The sequence below is a fragment of the Prunus dulcis genome, chromosome 3, assembly GCF_902201215.1.
Source record: "Prunus dulcis chromosome 3, ALMONDv2, whole genome shotgun sequence".
Classification (NCBI taxonomy): Eukaryota; Viridiplantae; Streptophyta; class Magnoliopsida; order Rosales; family Rosaceae; genus Prunus; species Prunus dulcis.
In genome coordinates this window covers 12,249,688-12,268,310 of record NC_047652.1, presented here as the reverse complement: position 1 = coordinate 12,268,310, position 18,623 = coordinate 12,249,688, and the positions used below count along the sequence as shown (strand labels likewise).

The window sequence follows — 18,623 nt, the reverse complement described above, 5'->3', positions numbered from 1 at the left end:
CACAAACTCAAGATCCGCTATGAGCACATTCACAGACAGATATAGGTATCCAAGTCACATAACCATTGCCCAAAATAATAATAATATAAAGTAGAGAATATATGTAAAAGTAGACAAGGAGAGAATTAGAATGTGTATGTGATATTCTGATAATGTATTGTGTGTTATTGTGTGTATTGTGTGTATATGTGTGTTTCTGTGTGTTTCTCAAATGTGAAGGAGGAGTGGCCTTTTATAGGCATCCAAAAACATGTAACCTTCACCAACCATAAAAGTCCACCAACCATAAAATTAAGGCATTCACCAACCAGAAATAAAACCTAAATATTAAATATTTATAACCCCCATAATAAATAAAATAAAACAGCCAAAATAATTAAATAAATAAAATGGTTAAATTTTTAAAACCTTTTAAAATTCCAACAATCCCCCACAAGGTTTTCAAAATTTTACCATGACAAAAAAACAGTGAAAAATATATAATATATATATGGGCAATATAATACTATGTAATAGGTGTAGGTGCCTTCCGGGCTTGAACCTTCACTTAGTGATGATAGTCTCCATTTGAGGAACCTGAGTGTACATAGTATTGAACTCGGCACCTTTGATCAAACTTCAACATATCCCACACATAGTATTAGTTGAGACTTGGATGCGGGGTAGCGCTATTTATGGCCATGCGCTAATCTTGATTCTCATGAGAGTTACTAGAGAATAGCCCAATTCTCATAGTCGCGGCCTCACGACGTCTCTCACTTAGGTGAGTTCTCCAAGAGTACATGTGACCTGCACCCTGCGGGAGTTTGCCCGCCTCGAAACTCATTCAGGGATAAATCCCTTCCTAACGTCACATAAAATAGCACTTTTGCCTTAGGGATGAGCAGAAGAATATCTCAAGGATATCTCCATAGTTTTATGAGTGCTATATGAGTCACGCAATATGGATTGTTTCTACCACATTGAACTTCCTTCATGGGATCTCCAATCACAGAAGTTGGGTTACCTCCCTAGGTGACTCCCTTATGGGCTTAAGCACATCCCCCTCGACATTTTGCATTAATAGCCTCCTCCACGAGGCATGCATATCAAAACTAGCCTTCACAAGGCATATATAATGTAGGTCATGTCTTTGTTCTCCATTTTAGCGTGCTTTAAACCTGCATGTTATTAAAATATTTCCTACACAATCTTGCACACAAATAATTAATGGATTTCACCTCAGTATAATTGGAAATTAAATACGCATTGGTATACAGTTAAGTATAATGGAAATACATCATACATTAAATCTTCTGATCAAGAGTACCTCTCAAGTCCATGAAACTTTGAGTACACCTGCTACCACTTATGAACAACAATATAACAATTAATTCATTAAATAAATTTAACTATAAACACTGAGTATTTCAGGATACCCTTACTCCCTTTTGTGCACTCCAAATGGTTGAAATCATGATCACATATCCAAGTTGAAATTGTATCTTGTCGATTCTCAATATGAACCTATAAGACAATAAGAAGTCTCTACCAAAATTTTATGCCAAAATCATCATTAGTTGCAAATATTTTCGTATCAAATTGAAGATAAATTAGTCTCATAATAAACTTGCATAATGAAACAAATTTCATACAGACACAGTATGTTTGCCAATAAAATATAAAAAGTATTATGTCACTAAATGAATCTTTCCCATGAGAGCATAAAGAAATTGAAAACACACAAAAATATGGGAAAGAGAGAAGGAAATGAATCTAATATTTTCCAGTATAAAAGCAAAAATTGCTTAATGTTACTAACAAATTAAATTACATTACTAAAGTTCCCATTTAGGAAAATTCAACTTCCACAAATTGGTCCACACGTTTTAAAATAAAAATATTAATAATTATCGAAACACAAATAACATAAGCATTGAGCGTTAATTAAAATAGAATAAATCTGAATAAAGGAGATATGAAAACTTATATAATAAATGTACAAAATAACTTCAGTTTTAAAGAGGTAATCAAATCACTCAAAAACTGGAATATTAAATTTTAAAAAATAAGTATTGATATTAATTTTGTATTTGAAATACCCACAAAAATTCCAACAAATACTCACATAGTTAACGACAACCTCAACCCCCACAAATTAAGGGAATTCTCAAATATGTGAAGATTGTACCAAAATTTATTTAATTTTAAATTCATAAGATATGTACTCACAGTCATCTTGATAGTCATTGTAAATATAATAAAACCATCGAAAGCCTCAAAAGAAAAAAATGCCTCAAAAATTTAGGGTTTGAAAGCCTTACACCAAAACTCAAAATTAATGCCACTTACAGTGATATAATTTATTATTTCATTTCAGTTTTCTCAGGAGGATTCCACAGTGTACACTTCATGGCAATTAACTCAATGTGACATCTGTCAAGACTTTATAATCAAAAGAACATTAGTTCACTCAATATATTTGTATCAAGATTAACTCAAGTAACTAATATGAAGGATTGCACAATCGAAATATATAGGTGTTGGCAACTTTAAAAAGAATCCAAGGCATTAAAACAAAGATGTAATTAAATTGCATAAATGATTAGAACATTAAAGGCAATAATCACCTAACAATATCAACAATTTTACTGCCAAAATAAAAGCTCTAAATGTCATGAAATTGACATTAAAGTTTTGAAACTAAAGCTGCATAAATTAAAAAAAGAAATAAAATCTCGTAATTGAATGTGAAATGCAAAAGCTTCCAAAAGAAGTGAAGAGCAATTAACTAATTCTGGAATCAAAAGGAGCTAACGTCCAAGGTGTTAAAGTGATACATTTATCCTACAAAAAACTGTAGGTTTTTCTCCCAAATTCAAAGCAATGACAGCCATCAAAATAAAGAATAATTAGGCTCAATAAAACTTGCAATAATATCACATAAATTCTTTGCACGTTTTCGCAAAAATTAATAGATATAAATGAAAATAAGAATCAATATAAAAATTGAATACACAGATAGGCCAAATCTAAAACTGACGCAATATTAGATTTTGAATTCAGAATTAAACTTAAAAAAAAACTGTTTGCACCTTTTTTCTTTCAAGAATTTGAAACCAAAGTAAGTAGTATACTACACAGATTTGCAAGGATGCAACAATTGAATATTCAAATCAAATTTATCTTCATAAAAGAAAACTTAATTGTCTGTTGACCAATAATGCTTTATTCCTTCATAATGCATTAAACCACATAAAGATAGTGTATAAAAACCCAACATTAAAACAGTAATTTCAAACACTAAACTTTAGTGCTAAGAATATATTATAATTGCTTCTCACGTTGGTATGAAGGACTTCCAAAAGTAAGAACAATAAAATGATATTAAGTCCAACAAAAAAATAAGGGACCGTTATATAAAAGAAGATTGATGGCAACCAAAATGAATGAAGGCAATGTAAAAAGGCCCAACACAATAAAATCAAATATATATACTTGTTCTAAATATATATATATATATTTGCTTTGAAATTTCAATTAAAAGGAAAAATAGACCAAAGATTTTGAAACACTTCAACGTTTCGGTTTTAAACACTTCAACCATTCAATATTGGATGTTTCAACGTAAATTGATTAATGAGTAATAATAAAGTAATCCGTAATGAAACAATAGAAGCTATTTAAAACAAACAGTAGCTTAGAAAAACATAGCTCACTTCAATATATATATTTTCCATTATTTCAATGGTCATTAATTAGCTTTTGAATGCTATTAACAATTTTAAGATTCTGAAATATATTTTAAAAACAATTGTGCTGTAGAAAACGGACACACCACATAAAATAATAATACGTTGAGCTATAATAATAATACCACATAAATTAGTCGGTAGGTTTTATTTTCAAACACTAGCAGTAATTTCCCAAATGTTAGCAACAAATTATAAACATATAAATGTACCAACAATATTTAAAGCAGTTGAAATTGTATAGACAATATGAAAGCTTCAAACTGTATCTACCCAAAATAAATCGTAATTTTCATTTTGAAAATCCAATACAAATGCAAAAGCTTCAGTCAAAGAGTTAAAAGATATTAAAGCTAGGAATACGGGAAGAAAACAACTTTAACTTACAAAGGCTTTAGATTGTTATAAAAAATAATAGTTTTCCTCTTTCCGTAAAGCCAAATACAAAATATTTATATTATAAATAACATATAAACAAATTGGAAAGTTTTGAAGGTATAATGAAATTGAAGAAAACAAATAAATAGGTAAGTAAAAGGAAAATAAATAATAAGTAAGAAGGTGAGTTTGGTACGGTGAAGCACGTCAAAGACGCTGTCCTAAAGCCTTTGTAGCCTCCCTATGTGCAGGTACTGACGGTCTACAAGACTCCAAGATACGACCCCTTGTACACAAACTCAAGATCCGCTATGAGCACATTCACAGACAGATATAGGTATCCAAGTCACATAACCATTGCCCAAAATAATAATAATATAAAGTAGAGAATATATGTAAAAGTAGACAAGGAGAGAATTAGAATGTGTATGTGATATTCTGATAATATATTGTCTGTTATTGTGTGTATTGTGTGTATATGTGTGTATCTCAAATGTGAAGGAGGAGTGGCCTTTTATAGGCATCCAAAAACATGTAACCTTCACCAACCATAAAAGTCCACCAACCATAAAATTAAGGCATTCACCAACCAGAAATAAAACCTAAATATTAAATATTTATAACCCCCATAATAAATAAAATAAAACAGCCAAAATAATTAAATAAATAAAATGGTTAAATTTTTAAAACAAAATTCCAACATAGACTACATGTAGAAATGAACAAAAACAATTAGATTATCTTAATTTATTAGATACTTATATGACAAAAATTAAAGGACCAATAGGAGAAAGAATTTGGAATGAATGGCAAAAACACCCTAGGAAACTAGATGTATCTATAGGAGCAAGAATACAACATATATATGATGTATTACGATCAGAATGTAGTCAAATAAAAGCAAAAGGACAAATTAGAAAACAGTTTTATATGAGTTGTAAAAATATAGATTTACCTAAACAATATGGATGTCATAGAAAATTGAAGCAGAAAAAGCTATCGAAAATATAAACCTTATAAAAAATAATAAAAAAAAATTAGAATTCAACCTTCAAAAACTTTTAGAAGAAGAAAATATATCCCTAAACAAGTTATGAAAAGAACAAATAAACCATGGATTAGAAAGTATAAAGTACCTAATAAAAGTACGTGTAAATGTTATCTTTGTGGTGAAATAAGACATATTAGACCTAAGTATCCCAAATTAGGAAAACAACCTAGAGAAAAATTACAATTAATTGAACAATTTCAATTAGAAGATGATGAGGACTTAGAATCAATTTATAGTCTAGATGATAACCTAAGTGATAATGAAAGTATTTATAGTGTTAATGCCTTAAACTCATAATCAAAATTAAATTACTCTAGTAATTTCGATAGTGAATTAGATGAATATACGTGTATGTTTGAAGAACAAACAGAGCATGAAGAATTTAAATATGTTAATCTAGGATGGCCCCAAGAATGTAAACAATGTAAGAAAATAGTAGTAGAAAAATATTATATTAAGACAATAGTTTATTGTAAACCTTGTTTTAATAATTAACCAATAGAAATAAATACAGTTGAAATAGATAACAATAATCAAAAGAATAATTGCCCTAGTATAGAAAAACAAAAGACTAGTTTATTAATAACAATAAATTGTAAGTTAGAATTATCAAAAGAAAATAAAATTCAAACAACAGCCATGATAGATACAAGAAGCACAAAAAATGTAATAAAAAAAGAGTTAGTGCCAGAACAATTTAGGCAAAAGCTGACTAGACTAGTAAGAATTATACAGTTTGATACAAGACATGTATACTTAACACATTGTATTAATAATATACCAATTAGGATAGAAAGACAACATTTTAATTTACCCTTAACCTTTATATCTCCAGTATGATCATATCCCTTTATCTTAGGATTAAATTTCTTAAAAAGTTTACAAGGAGGATTTTTATATACACCTCCAGACATTATATTTTTTTAAGAAAGGAATAACCACAACATATCATAGTAATATATTAGAATCTTATAATAGTATTAACATAGAAGAACAAAATTTTAAATATAACATGGAAGAATTAGAAGAAATAAGTAAAGAAAAAACAGATGAACAATATAATCTAGAATATGATGACATAATATTTGATCATGAGTATCCAATTATAGGAAACCTAGAACCTTTAGAAATCATGGAAATAGATAGACCAAAAAATTTAGAAGAATTGTTACAATTAGCTGAACAAACTAGAATTATAGGAGAAGATCCCCAATTACATTGGAATAAGAATAAGATATTAGCAAAAGTAGACATTATTAATCCAGACTTAACAATTAAAACAGCAGATATGCCTTGTAACTTCTTAGATAAGCAAGAATTTGAACAACAAATAAAAGAACTTTTAAACCTAAAAGTAATTAGACCTTCAAAATCTAGACATAGATCAGTAGCCTTTGTAGTTAGAAAACATTCAGAACTTAAGAGAGGTAAAGCTAGAATAGTGTATAATTATAGGAGATTAAATGATAATACTTATGAAGATAGTTATAAACTACCAAATAAAGATGAACTTACGAATAAAATTCAAGAAAGTAAATATTTTAGTAAATTTGATTCTAATTCAGGATTTTGACAAATTAGATTAGCAGAAGAATCAATCCAATGGACATCATTTACTTGTCCAGAAGGACATTTTGAGTAGCTTGTAATGTCATTTGGATTAAAAAATGCACCATCGATCTTACAAAGAAAGATGGATCAAATCTTGAAGAAGTATGATAATTTTTTAGTGTATATGTAGATGATATATTAGTTCATAGTAAAAATAAGAACGAACATAGAAAACACTTAGAAATTATTTTAAAAGAATTTATTGATAACGGCATAGTTATAAGTAGGAATAAAGTAGAGCTTGAAAAACAAGATATAGAATTCTTAGGTATGTATATTAAGTCAGGAACTATACAATTACAATAGCACATAGCTAAAAAAGTGTTAGAATTTCCAGATAAATTAAAGGATAAAAAGCAATTACAAGCATTTTTAGGTTTATTACATTATGCTAGAAGTTTTATCCCTGATTTAGGAAGAAAAATTGCAACATTGCATAGTAAAACTAGTAACAAGTCAAAAATATTTTAATAGTGAAGATATTAAGTTAGTTCAAAGCATCAAACAAGATATAACTCAACTTAAATCTTTAGCATTACCATTAGATAATCATTACAAAGTAGTTGAAACAGACACATCATCAATAGCATGGGCATGAATATTATATCAAAAGAAACATAAAGAAGAACCAAAATTTGAAGAAAAAGTTTGTAGATATGCATCAAGAAAATTTAATAATATACAGGCTAGACTTCCAGCTACTGACTTAGAAATATTTTGAGTAATTAATTCCCTTGAAGCATTTTCATTGTTTTTACATAATGAAATATTTATTATTAGAACAGATTGTCAGAGTATTGTTTCACATTATAATAAAATTAAACAAGCAGCCCGAAGATGGGCCAATTTTGTTGATTCTATTATAGGAAATGAATTTAGGCTGATATTTGAGCATATTAAAGGTACAGATAATACTTTAGTAGGTATCTTATCCCATATTATTCATTAACAGGTATGTAGTATTTTGGACCATCATCATCTGGCAGCAAAAATAATGGTACACCATCACCAGGTCGTAATCCATTAAGCATAAATAGTCAAGCATGATCAATAGTAAACACTTATTTTTATAGTGGAATCTCCGTACAAGAAGTTAGAAATCCTGCTTTAAAATATCGTACTCAAGCATCATTAGCAGAAAAACAAAAATTTCTATTAGAACCAATATTGAAAGCATGAGAAGAGGGCATGAAAAACTTATTAGAGCCCTTAAGCAAGAATTTTTAGCATATAATTATGATTATAAAAGAGCAAAACAACAACTTTCTTTTTTGCAGGAAAAACATGTAGAGCAAAAGAAGGAATATGATACAATAGTAAAGCATTTTAGAGTCATCAATTTAAGATGTCAAATTCTACAAGAAAAAGAGGCTAATAAGCCCACCTTAATTGAGCATAATAGTGAATTTTCACTTGAGCAAAAATCTAAAAATCCATATTTTCTTCAAACTCTAGCTCTAGAAAGATATAAATTTTTAGCACCGGATGTTAAGAGTCATATAATTAAATTAGAGTACGAGCAAAATGCATCTCTTCAACTATATATTCAAACTTTTCTTTTCAATTTAAAAAGTAATCCACACCCTGGGATCAAAATTATTACCAAAAGCTGTTCTCATTACACTATTCACTTAGCTAGTATTAACATGGTTGAATATAGAGAATTGCATTTAGAGCATAAACAAAAAATAATCGTAGTCACTCCAGCATTGTTAGCACAATATGGTTATTTAGGACAACTTTATATTGAAAATAGCAAGCATTTAGATTCATTCTCCCCAAAATTTAAAGAAATCATAAGTTTTTATCTGCCTCTCTGGAAAAATATAAAATTAGATTTCACTAGCACTAACCCAGAATGGTTTGAAGATAACATTTACCCAGATTTAGCACAATATAGGATTATTATTTCTTTTGATGAATTGCTTAGTCCAGGAGAACCAGCACAAACAGGAATGCCTACTAAGCAAGATATCCAACAATATAGAGGAGCAATAATAGCCGAGCAACAACTATTCAGTGATGATCGCTTGACCCTCCTGTACCAATCCAAATTTATCAAGGTATATTCAGAATCTATATCTAGGAGACCAGATGACACCTATGAATACAGGATAAGCACGATAGGAGCAAAAGTTTTTGATGAAATCTATAACCAGATAACATAGCAAATTACAGCAGAAGACAACAACAATACATACTGGAATAACTTAGGAGAAGAAAAGCTACACAATATAGATAACATGTTGGAAGCATAAACTCTATATGAAGCCCTCATGATAGCAGAAGCATCATCAGCCTCAACTCATGTGAAGAGATCATCCTAGCATAACAGCCGCCAAATTTTTTTGGCTTCATACGGCAGTACGAAGCAACATATGAAAAGAAGAAATATTTTCGGTTTCATACAACTAGAGGATCCCCTAGGAAATCTAGAAATGAATAAGGGCATTATTGTCCAAACACTTTAATTTTGTCCTTCTTTATAAATACTTCACTCGTTTTGGGTTTATTTATAAGTCTCCCTACTTTTTTTGCTATCTTTTATACTATTTTAGGGTGCTTTTATTTTATAGAGCATATGTATATATATATGTTTATAACTCAGCTATACTATGTTTCTCAGAATACTATAATACTAACTAATACTAACTATACATATTTTTCCTCATCAATACTTAATAATATTTTAATTGTACATGGAGGAGTATATCCACTCTAACTAACATGACTAAGCATATATTTGCAAGCAACATTGTCTTTTATGTGTGTACTAACGATATGAACTTTTTTTAACGCCAATTTCCCCTTACGTCTAAATCCTCAACATTTCATTCAATTTTCAGTTAAATCATTTTTAAAATTATTTTTTGGAAAACCTTTCTCCCACCTCGCACTTCTGTATTTTTCATCCCTCGAACCCAGCCCACCCTCCCTTTCCTCTTGGTTTTTCTTCTCCTCCTATTCCCCCATGACCACTACCCTCCACTCCCAAACCAATCCCCCACCTCACAAACCCTTCCCCTCCCCTCCCCCATTTTGTTTTTTTACCCCTGAGCCCAGTCTCCCTCCTTTCCCCTTGGGTTTTCTCCTCCTCCCATTCCCCATGTGACCATCACCCTCCACCCTCATACCAATCCTCCATTCCCGAATCAATCCCCCACCCTACAGATCCCTCCCCCCTCCTCCCCATTCCTTTTTTTCCTCTCTCCCCAGCCGAGACCCATCCCCCTGCCCTATCCCTCTAAGCCCCACGCCACCATACAACCACCCTATCCCACATGAGATCCACCCCCAACCGAGACCCATCCCCCATCCCTTGCCAGCCAAGACCCAAACCCATTCCCAGCCCTTGCCTCCAGACCTAGACCCATCCCTCCCTTCCTCCCCAACGGCGGCAATAGATCCCTGTTCCTATCCCCTCTCCCTCACAGAACCCAACTCCCACCCCCCACCCTTAGAACCCAGCTTGCACCTGCACAGAGAGAGAGAGAGAGAGAGAGAGAGAGAGAGAGAGAGAGAGAGTGTGTGTGTGTGTGTGTGTGTGTGTGTGTGTGTGTGAGAGACATGCTATGTGTTTGCTTCCGTGTATATGTGATACGCTATGTGTTTGCTTCTGTGTGTGTGTCATATGTTATGTGTTTGCTTCCTTGTGTGTGTCATATGCTATGTGTTTGCTTCCTTTGATTAATCACCTTAGGTTCTATGCATCTAACTAAAGTTGAGAAGTTGTGCAGTGTGTAGAATACTCAAGAACATAATTTCTAATTATCAGCAAATGATTGAATCCTTTCTAAGTGAGCATCATATGAATTGGTTTCTTGACAACAAATGATGAATTCCTCTTCACTAAAATACTCTATCCTTGATGTATATTTTTCTTTGATTGATTACTTTTGAAAGCATGCTTATTGAGATTGTTGGGATTATATGTACCTTCATGTTTTTTTTAAGTAACTAATGGATGAAGTAAGAATCATCCATATGAATTGGTTTCTTGAATGCCTAATGTAAACAACATGCTATTAGGGTTCTTGTGATGTTCATATTATCTTCAAATTTAATGGATTTTTCATATGATTAAATCGAAGAACTAAGCACACCTAGATTGATTTTATGGGAAACATGAGTATTGTAGCACTAAACCACGCACATTACTTATTTTAGAGAAAATCATACCTCTTGAGCCACTAAACCTAGTCTTAATTGCGAACATTTTCATCAATGTGTCTAGAGTTTATTTACTTTGAGTGCCCGTTTGACATTACTTATTTGGGGTGATAAGTGATTTTAAAAAAAATTTGGGAAGCCCAACCTGTTTGGTAAACTGTGAGAAAATCATTTATTGTTAAAAATTGCTGTGAGAGAAAGTTATAAGGGAAATCAGCTAATGTGGTGCTTTCATTTTCTGATTATGCATGAATTAATTTCGAAGAGGAGCTGAGTTTAATGATTAATTAGCAATCATTTTCTGATTATGAGTAAAATCAATAGCAACAACACTGTTAACAAAAATTTTACCAAACGCTAAACTACTTTATCTCACAACAAATTTGACAGCGATTATTTTTACAGCACAACAATATCAAACTGGCTCAGTATTCAATAACATGAGTAAAAGTGTAAATATCAAATTGAAATTAACTCAAAAAATAATATCTGAGAGTCATTCAAGCATAAGTGTGCAACTCGAGTGGGTTAGATAGTCAACGCAATTCTAACCCAACCTTCAGAATGAAGGCTAAGCTCAGGATGCGCAGCTTTATCGGGTTGGGCTCAACCCTAGAACACCTTATCTTGCAAGATTTTGCTTGCCTATAACTTGATTTGCCATCACCTTTTTCAATCCTAGATTAATACAAACTCAAAACTCAAGTCCACGAATCAACATCCACTCAAAAATTAAAAGAAATTAGCATCAGTACTAGTTCCAAAATTTCAACCATGCAAAATTGCAATTGAACTACGAAATAACATATACAAAACAACTCTAGTTCTAAATTTCAACCTAAAGAAACAGAAAAGCAACACCATCATCTATTATCCAAATATACATATAGTTCATATAATATGAAGTGCCCTGGGTAATATGTGTTGGAATGAATTTAGGTTACAAATTGGGTTAAGCATCCAAGGGCAAGCCTAAACCGAACCGAACTCAACAAATGATTGAGTTGAGGTTTTAGGTTTCGATTCAGGTGACTTTCACCTTATTTTAACCCACCCAATTGGGTTAACAGTGGAGTTAGGCACCTTGGGTTTGAGTTGAACCAACCCAAATTGCACACATCGAAATTGTAAGCTCAACAACTTTTCCAAGGCTTATTTGATTACTCATTTAGTTTAATTTAACATTGTAGAAAAAGCAATTGACCGCATCATACAGCTATATGAATTTAATATTAAACAAGATCAATCAGTCATTAAGTCTCAATTATTTGAGGTAGTGGTAAGTTACTAAAAGAATATTTTCTTTAATAATGAAGATGTCAAATATAACCTGAAGCATCAACACGCTGGATGGACCCCACCACCCACCCCATATATCCAAATTCAAATTTTGTCATTTTGAGCCTGTCGTGTTCATGGAAAAAATAAAGGAGATTGAGAAACGACAGAGCGGCAACTAAAGACAAAATTGGAAAGCATGTGATCTTTTGTGAGCATCTAAATCCTGAGTTTTGCCCAAAATTAAACACTTGGAGGGACAAAAACCTGAAAGAGAACCGACTTTCGACCTGTTGTCATGTTCTGTTTCTAAGTAATGAAACTTTTCTCGACCAAAGAGGACCATGTAATCTTTAGGCACACATCTATGCCTCCAATAATAAGGCGATTCACTGACCATAACAATCCAATCTAAATGCTCAACCTCATCAAACACCAGCATAACTTGCTAAATATCAACAAGAGTCCATACTTGAGAAAGTATTAGCATCACATATATATATATATATATATATATATATATATATGTCCCAAACATTGAGTTAGACTTCACGGCACCTGCTAATTCTGAATATTTGTTCAGTCATCTGAACAATATCATGCGAGGTAGGGGAAACAGAGAGAGATCGTGTTACTATTGCTCGACAGCAAAGCATGGCATAAAACAACCATTAACGTTTTCGAATGAGGTCACAAATATACAATAATTCTAGTATCTCTCAAACCATATATATGAGGACACCATAAGCCTTTATTCAATGCGTAATAAAACACACGCAATGATTGTCACCCAAATGGAAGATAGATAATATGCTGATTCTTTTACCCTGACCATCCCCTCTGAGGACCCGCAGACGAATGTACATTTGACAACCTGTCAATCACGGCATTAAAATCAATGGGTTCCCCCCTTTCCTCCATCCTCTGAATCACACTTAAAACATGATCACTCCTGAAGCCCATGGATGCCAATTTCTCAATCAACTCGCTGTAAGGGTGGTTACGAATGAATTGTGGATTCCGAGCCATAAGATTCGGAGCTGTTGTTGGCTGTGGAGTCTGATGAGAGGCACTTGTCGGAGGATATCCATAATGAGGCACTTGCGCAGAATAATGAGTTCTACCCCCTTCACCATCGTACATCATATATGTACTCCCTGGAGGAAGTGCAGGGTGAGGCCCAGAAGCAGCATATCCCTCACCTGCTTGCGCTCCAAAAGCACCCTTCAATTGCTGAGGTGGAGGCTGCTGTTGTATTGGTCTACCAGCTCCACCGTATCCAAAAGGCATGGCATCTGAACGACCAGGACCTTGCTGAGGAATACTGGAATATGGCACTTGCATTGACATGCTGCTTGGCACAGCCTCTGGAGGAGATGGGTTTGTCTGTTGACCTGGTGGATAGGAAGGGTAAACATTTGTCGTCGATGGGGGCCTCATCTGGGGTTGCATAGAGGGCTGTTGGGGAAATTGCACCTGCTGAGGCTGTGGTAATTGCTGATACTGAGGGAAAGATTGGACTTGTGGTGTCTGATTTACTTGAGATTGTGTTGGCTGTGGTGCCACCCTAGGGATGTCTTGCACTTGGGGGGTTCGATACTGAGAATCAGAAGGCAAATATTGATTCTGAGAATGTTGTGGTGGTGGTGGGTTTTGTAACTGGGTTGGAGATAAATAATAAGATTGTTGTTGGGTCACATTCTGAGTTGGGGCCTGTGGGGGAGGTGCCACCGGCTGTGGTTGTGGCGCTACTTGATGGGGCAGGGCTAGAGCTAATTGCTGGTTATGTGTCTCAGGTGTGTTGTCAGTCTTCTGACCATCAGAGGTAGGTGGGGAAGCTCTCTCCTCATTGGACTGGGAATGAGTTGATGAAGCAGATCCCTTCTGTGCAAGCTGAAGCTTAGCTAATTCTTTCTGAGTCTCAGCAAGTTCTTGCTTGTCCCTTAGGATCTGGACAGACCTATGAACCTGAAATGGGTCAATTACACAACAATGAAACAGAATTCTTTGCCATAAAACAATAATTTTCTGGTGTATCTGAGGCTCCAAATCAGTATATATTACACCAAAACTATTTATAAGATGCTAAAACCTTATGTACTGAAAAGCAAAATCAAGACATGATATATTGGGCAAGACAAACAAATTTTATACTCATAAACCCACTTTGAAGACCTCGCATTCCAGATTTCACACTTTATACAAATGAAGTCTATTGCCGAAAGTCATATTCCTAAAAGAACTAAGAAAAAGACAGTTCTATCAAAAAAAAAATATAGGTCTACAGGATCATCCTCATGTTCCTGCCAATACTTTTCTACCACAAAACCTTTAACACCCAAATAATATAGCATCACTACAGTTGAATTCCAAAAGCACCATATCAACACAATTATGCAAGTGAATAAAAAGACCAATAAACAATGACAACAAGAAAGACATGTAAATCATATCCCAAACTGAACAAATTTAACATAAATCTGAAGATTCTGAAACACTTAATTCAGAGTTGCAACTCACTTCTTGAAGATGTTTCTCAAGAGACTTGAGCTTTGAATCTGCTTCCCCGTGATCACGAACTAAATCAGAACGCATCTCACCAATTGACTTATCAAGATTGTAGCAATACAATTCCAATTGTGAAAGCCTTGAGCTAATTCCTTCAAGAAAGCGCATGAGATTGTCAGCATATTTTTTCATGCTCTTTTCAACAGTAGCAATTACATCTTGGTGGAGAGAATCTTCCGGCTGGCTATAGGCAGCAGAAGAGAACATTGATTGTCTCGCCATCCTACTTTTATGAAAATCCTGCTGCTAGTAGAATATAACAGCCACTTGTTAGAAAAAAGAACAAGTTCTATTATACTTGTAATTTAGAGCCTTTTTTAGATTAGGTAACAATAAACTGTGTATTAGGGTCAGATGCAAGATTTGATGAATGCAATGGATAAAAATGGAACTTTGTAACAAGAGAAGTAGAAAGGCTCTTCAACTTCCAACATAGTGAGTGGTTAAACCAATAACCTTTTGAACTACAAAACTATAGTACTTACTTTGGGTGACAATTATTTTCCCCAACAAAAGGAATAAAACAGTAATTTCCCCAAAAAATGAATAAAACAGTAATTTCCCCAACAAAAGGAATAAAAAACCGAACGCTTCTGGTTCATAAATACCATCTTTCTCAGTCCAAAAATACAAGCACGCACAAAACCTATCCTCTCTCATCAGCAAGGCAGGTTTATATGTTATCTACGTGCAATCTCAGGCTTACCTTCATCTACTACACCCATCAGAACCAAAATTGGCCGTGAGGGGCAAAATCAAGCTCGTGTCATTTTATTACCAATTTGCAACACTATCTTAAACCATTGTTCAATTTCATTTTTAGAAAAATAAAGGATTTAAAAAATTATCTCCTTTCCTCGTCCTAAAAAATCAGAACTTTACCAATCCATACCAAATATATACGCTAAATATGCCATAAAACAAATTATCCGCAATTATGCGAAAGATCGGAAATCCTAATCCAATAGAAAGAAAGCCCTTAAAATCCCACGAAATTACTGCACAATCAGCCAAGCCCTAGATCCGGCAACCTCCAGAACCAAAGCCTCACGACAACGTCCATAGATGAAAGCAGTAAAAGTACCTTGCTGGGATTATTTCCCATCACTGGGTCACTGTGGTTGCCATTGGAGGAGTCCTGGTTGCTGTAGTCCTCGTACGAGCAGAGAATGTCGTCCGACGCGAAATCGAAGCCCTGTGTGCCTGGGTTGGCCCTACCCGATGATCCAGACGCCATGTTGGGAGTGATCGGAAGTATGGAGAGGTAAAGTTAGGGTTTTTCCAGAGAGAGAAAATCGAGGTGAAGAAGATAGAGAGATGCAGATAATTATAAAGAGAGAGAGAGAGAGAGAGAGAGAGAGAGAGACTTTGATTTTTGGTTTTGGGTTTGCCTGCAAAAGCAAGTTTCGTAATAATAAAATGGGAACAGGGATTTTTTAATTTATTTTGCATAAAAATAAGAAACACGAGGAAGATAGTGCTGGAGTTTGCGGTAAGATAAGGATGAGGCTCACCGACCATGCTTTTTGATTTTGCAGATATAGGTTTGTATAAAAGTCCACTTTTCAACTTCTCTAATTTCTCCCCATGTTTCCTTTTATTTTCATAAAATACCCAAATGTCAAAGTGTTATATCACAATACATTGACTTTGTTTTTGTTCTTCTCTTTTTTTTTTTTTAATGAATTAATTACACTTTTGGTTATTGGAGTTTGGCTCAAAATCATACTTGGTCACCACGATTTAATTTTCTCAATTTCGTCACCCTAATTGCAGTAGTTAACAAATTCAATATAATGCTTCAATTCAGTCAATTTATTTAATTAAAAAATATTTGATATTAAGTTAAAAATAATTAACCTCCATATAAAATTAACAGACTATTATGGCTCAATCTATAACGGAGTCAGAGATGATAGCTCTGGTAATGGCTAGTGAAAGCAACTTGGTTGAAAAACTTACTGACACCCCTTGTGGGAGAGATCAATACCAATTGTTCTTATCCATTGTAATAGTGGATTATGTACGGTCTGATGAGAATTTAGTTGATCCTTTAACGAAATGACTAGCATGAGAAAATGTTTGGAAAACCTCAAAAGGAACGTAACTAAAACCCCTGGAAAGTTGAGTCACTTGTAATGGTAACCCAACCTATAGACTGGAAATTCCAAGAAATAGGTTCAATGGGTAATAACAAGTCATTTAGTGATATGAGTGGAGTCATGCTAGTATTGTTCCATATCCATCCTTAGAAGCATGAAATCCTGAAGCGATTTTAATGAGTCTCTATATTTAGTGGGATATCTAGCTACACGAATATGCATGATAGTCTCATCTATGTGAATGTAGAAGTGAGGCCGCTTTCTATGGAAATTTGGGGGAAATTTTCTAGAGAATTCACAATACTGAGATATAAGCACATGGTCATAACATGTTGGCCTTTGAACTTCACCTTAGGCCCCGTTTGGGATTGCTTTTTTTGGCCAAAAATCTGCTTCACTTTAAAAGTTAAGCAATTTAAAGTGTTTGGTAAAAATAAAATATCCCGATTATTTTAAAAGCAGTGACATTTTGACAGCAGCTTTTAAAAGCATTCTCTGTGTTGCTTTTCAAAGCTGCTTTCAAAAAAAATAAAGATGAACCTTTAATAAATTTTTTTAATTACCAAAATACCATCATTCATTTTAAAAAATGACACCACCTTGACTTCCACATCCAACTCCACCACTTGCACCACTACATTCACTATCTCCACAACCACCACATCCTCCTCTTCCTCCTCATCCTTCGCACCACCACCACAACCACCACCTCCACCTCCTCCTCCACCTCCACCACCATCACCACCACCACAACCACCACCTCCTCCAAATTCTCCACATCCACCACCACCTCCACAACCACCACCACCACCACCTCCACAACCAACATCACCACCACCATGCGGCCACTGCCACCACCACCTCCTCCACAACAGCCATCCCCACCACCACCACTACCACAACCACCAACTCCACCTTCATCACCAACACCACCTCCACTCCATCACCACCACCACCACCACCTCCTCCACAACATCCATCCCCACCACCACCACTACCACAACAACCAACTCCATCTTCATCACCACCACCACCTCCACTCCATCACCACCACTACCACTACATGATTAGTACATAACACTTTCAACATCATGTCTATTTTATTCATTATTCACAGTTACAACAATTTTATATTAAAATTTACCAAACGGTTTTGGCACTGCTTTTTGCACTAACAGCACTTAAAAAATATTGTTTACCAAATATGGAGCTGCTTTACTTTACAGCTAATTATTTTTAAAGTACAGCAGAAACAACTTTTAAAAAAATGACAGTAATTCCAAACTGGGCCTTAATAGAGGTGTGTGTGTGTGGTGCTGTTAGGGAAAGAGTTCAAAACTATATGTTACTCTTGTATATTCTGGAGCTTCGTCACTAAGGTTCAAGTTGGAAAACACCTTCTTATGCACAATCTTATGATATTTGCTCAATGAACTTATTTCAAAAATAAACAAGTGGGGGATTGTTGGAATTTGGTTTTTTTTATTTTAAAAATAAATTTCTCAATAATTACATTAAATTATCTTTAAAAATGAGAGTTAAAATATCTTTAATAGCAGGAATTTAATTTGGGCTGATCTTCCTCAATGGCTAGTTTCCTATTATTACCCCCCACAACGCTTCTTTTTTTTTATTTCTATTTTTATTTTTATTTTTTTACACACTATATATATATATATATATATATATATATAGCATGGTTGACAAAAAACAAAGGATCCTTTCTTCCGTTTT

General features: G+C 33.8%; 1 protein-coding gene across 2 annotated transcripts; it reads right to left on the bottom strand.

Annotated features, from left to right (window-relative positions):
- Positions 1-12,826: 12,826 nt before the first annotated feature.
- LOC117621282 (protein transport protein sec31) lies at positions 12,827-16,291 on the bottom strand. 2 transcript variants are annotated; one of them, XM_034351663.1, is made up of 3 exons: positions 15,872-16,291; positions 14,740-15,030; positions 12,827-14,187 (listed from the first exon to the last, which is right to left on the bottom strand). In XM_034351663.1, the coding sequence occupies exons 1-3, from the start codon at positions 16,022-16,024 to the stop codon at positions 13,042-13,044; spliced, it is 1,590 nt and encodes a 529-aa protein (XP_034207554.1). In that variant the 5' UTR covers positions 16,025-16,291; the 3' UTR covers positions 12,827-13,041. The 2 variants fall into 2 exon arrangements, with proteins under 2 accessions (XP_034207554.1, XP_034207553.1); XM_034351662.1 differs by having other exon boundaries at positions 14,740-15,033; positions 15,872-16,253.
- Between the last annotated feature and the right edge of the window lie 2,332 nt (positions 16,292-18,623).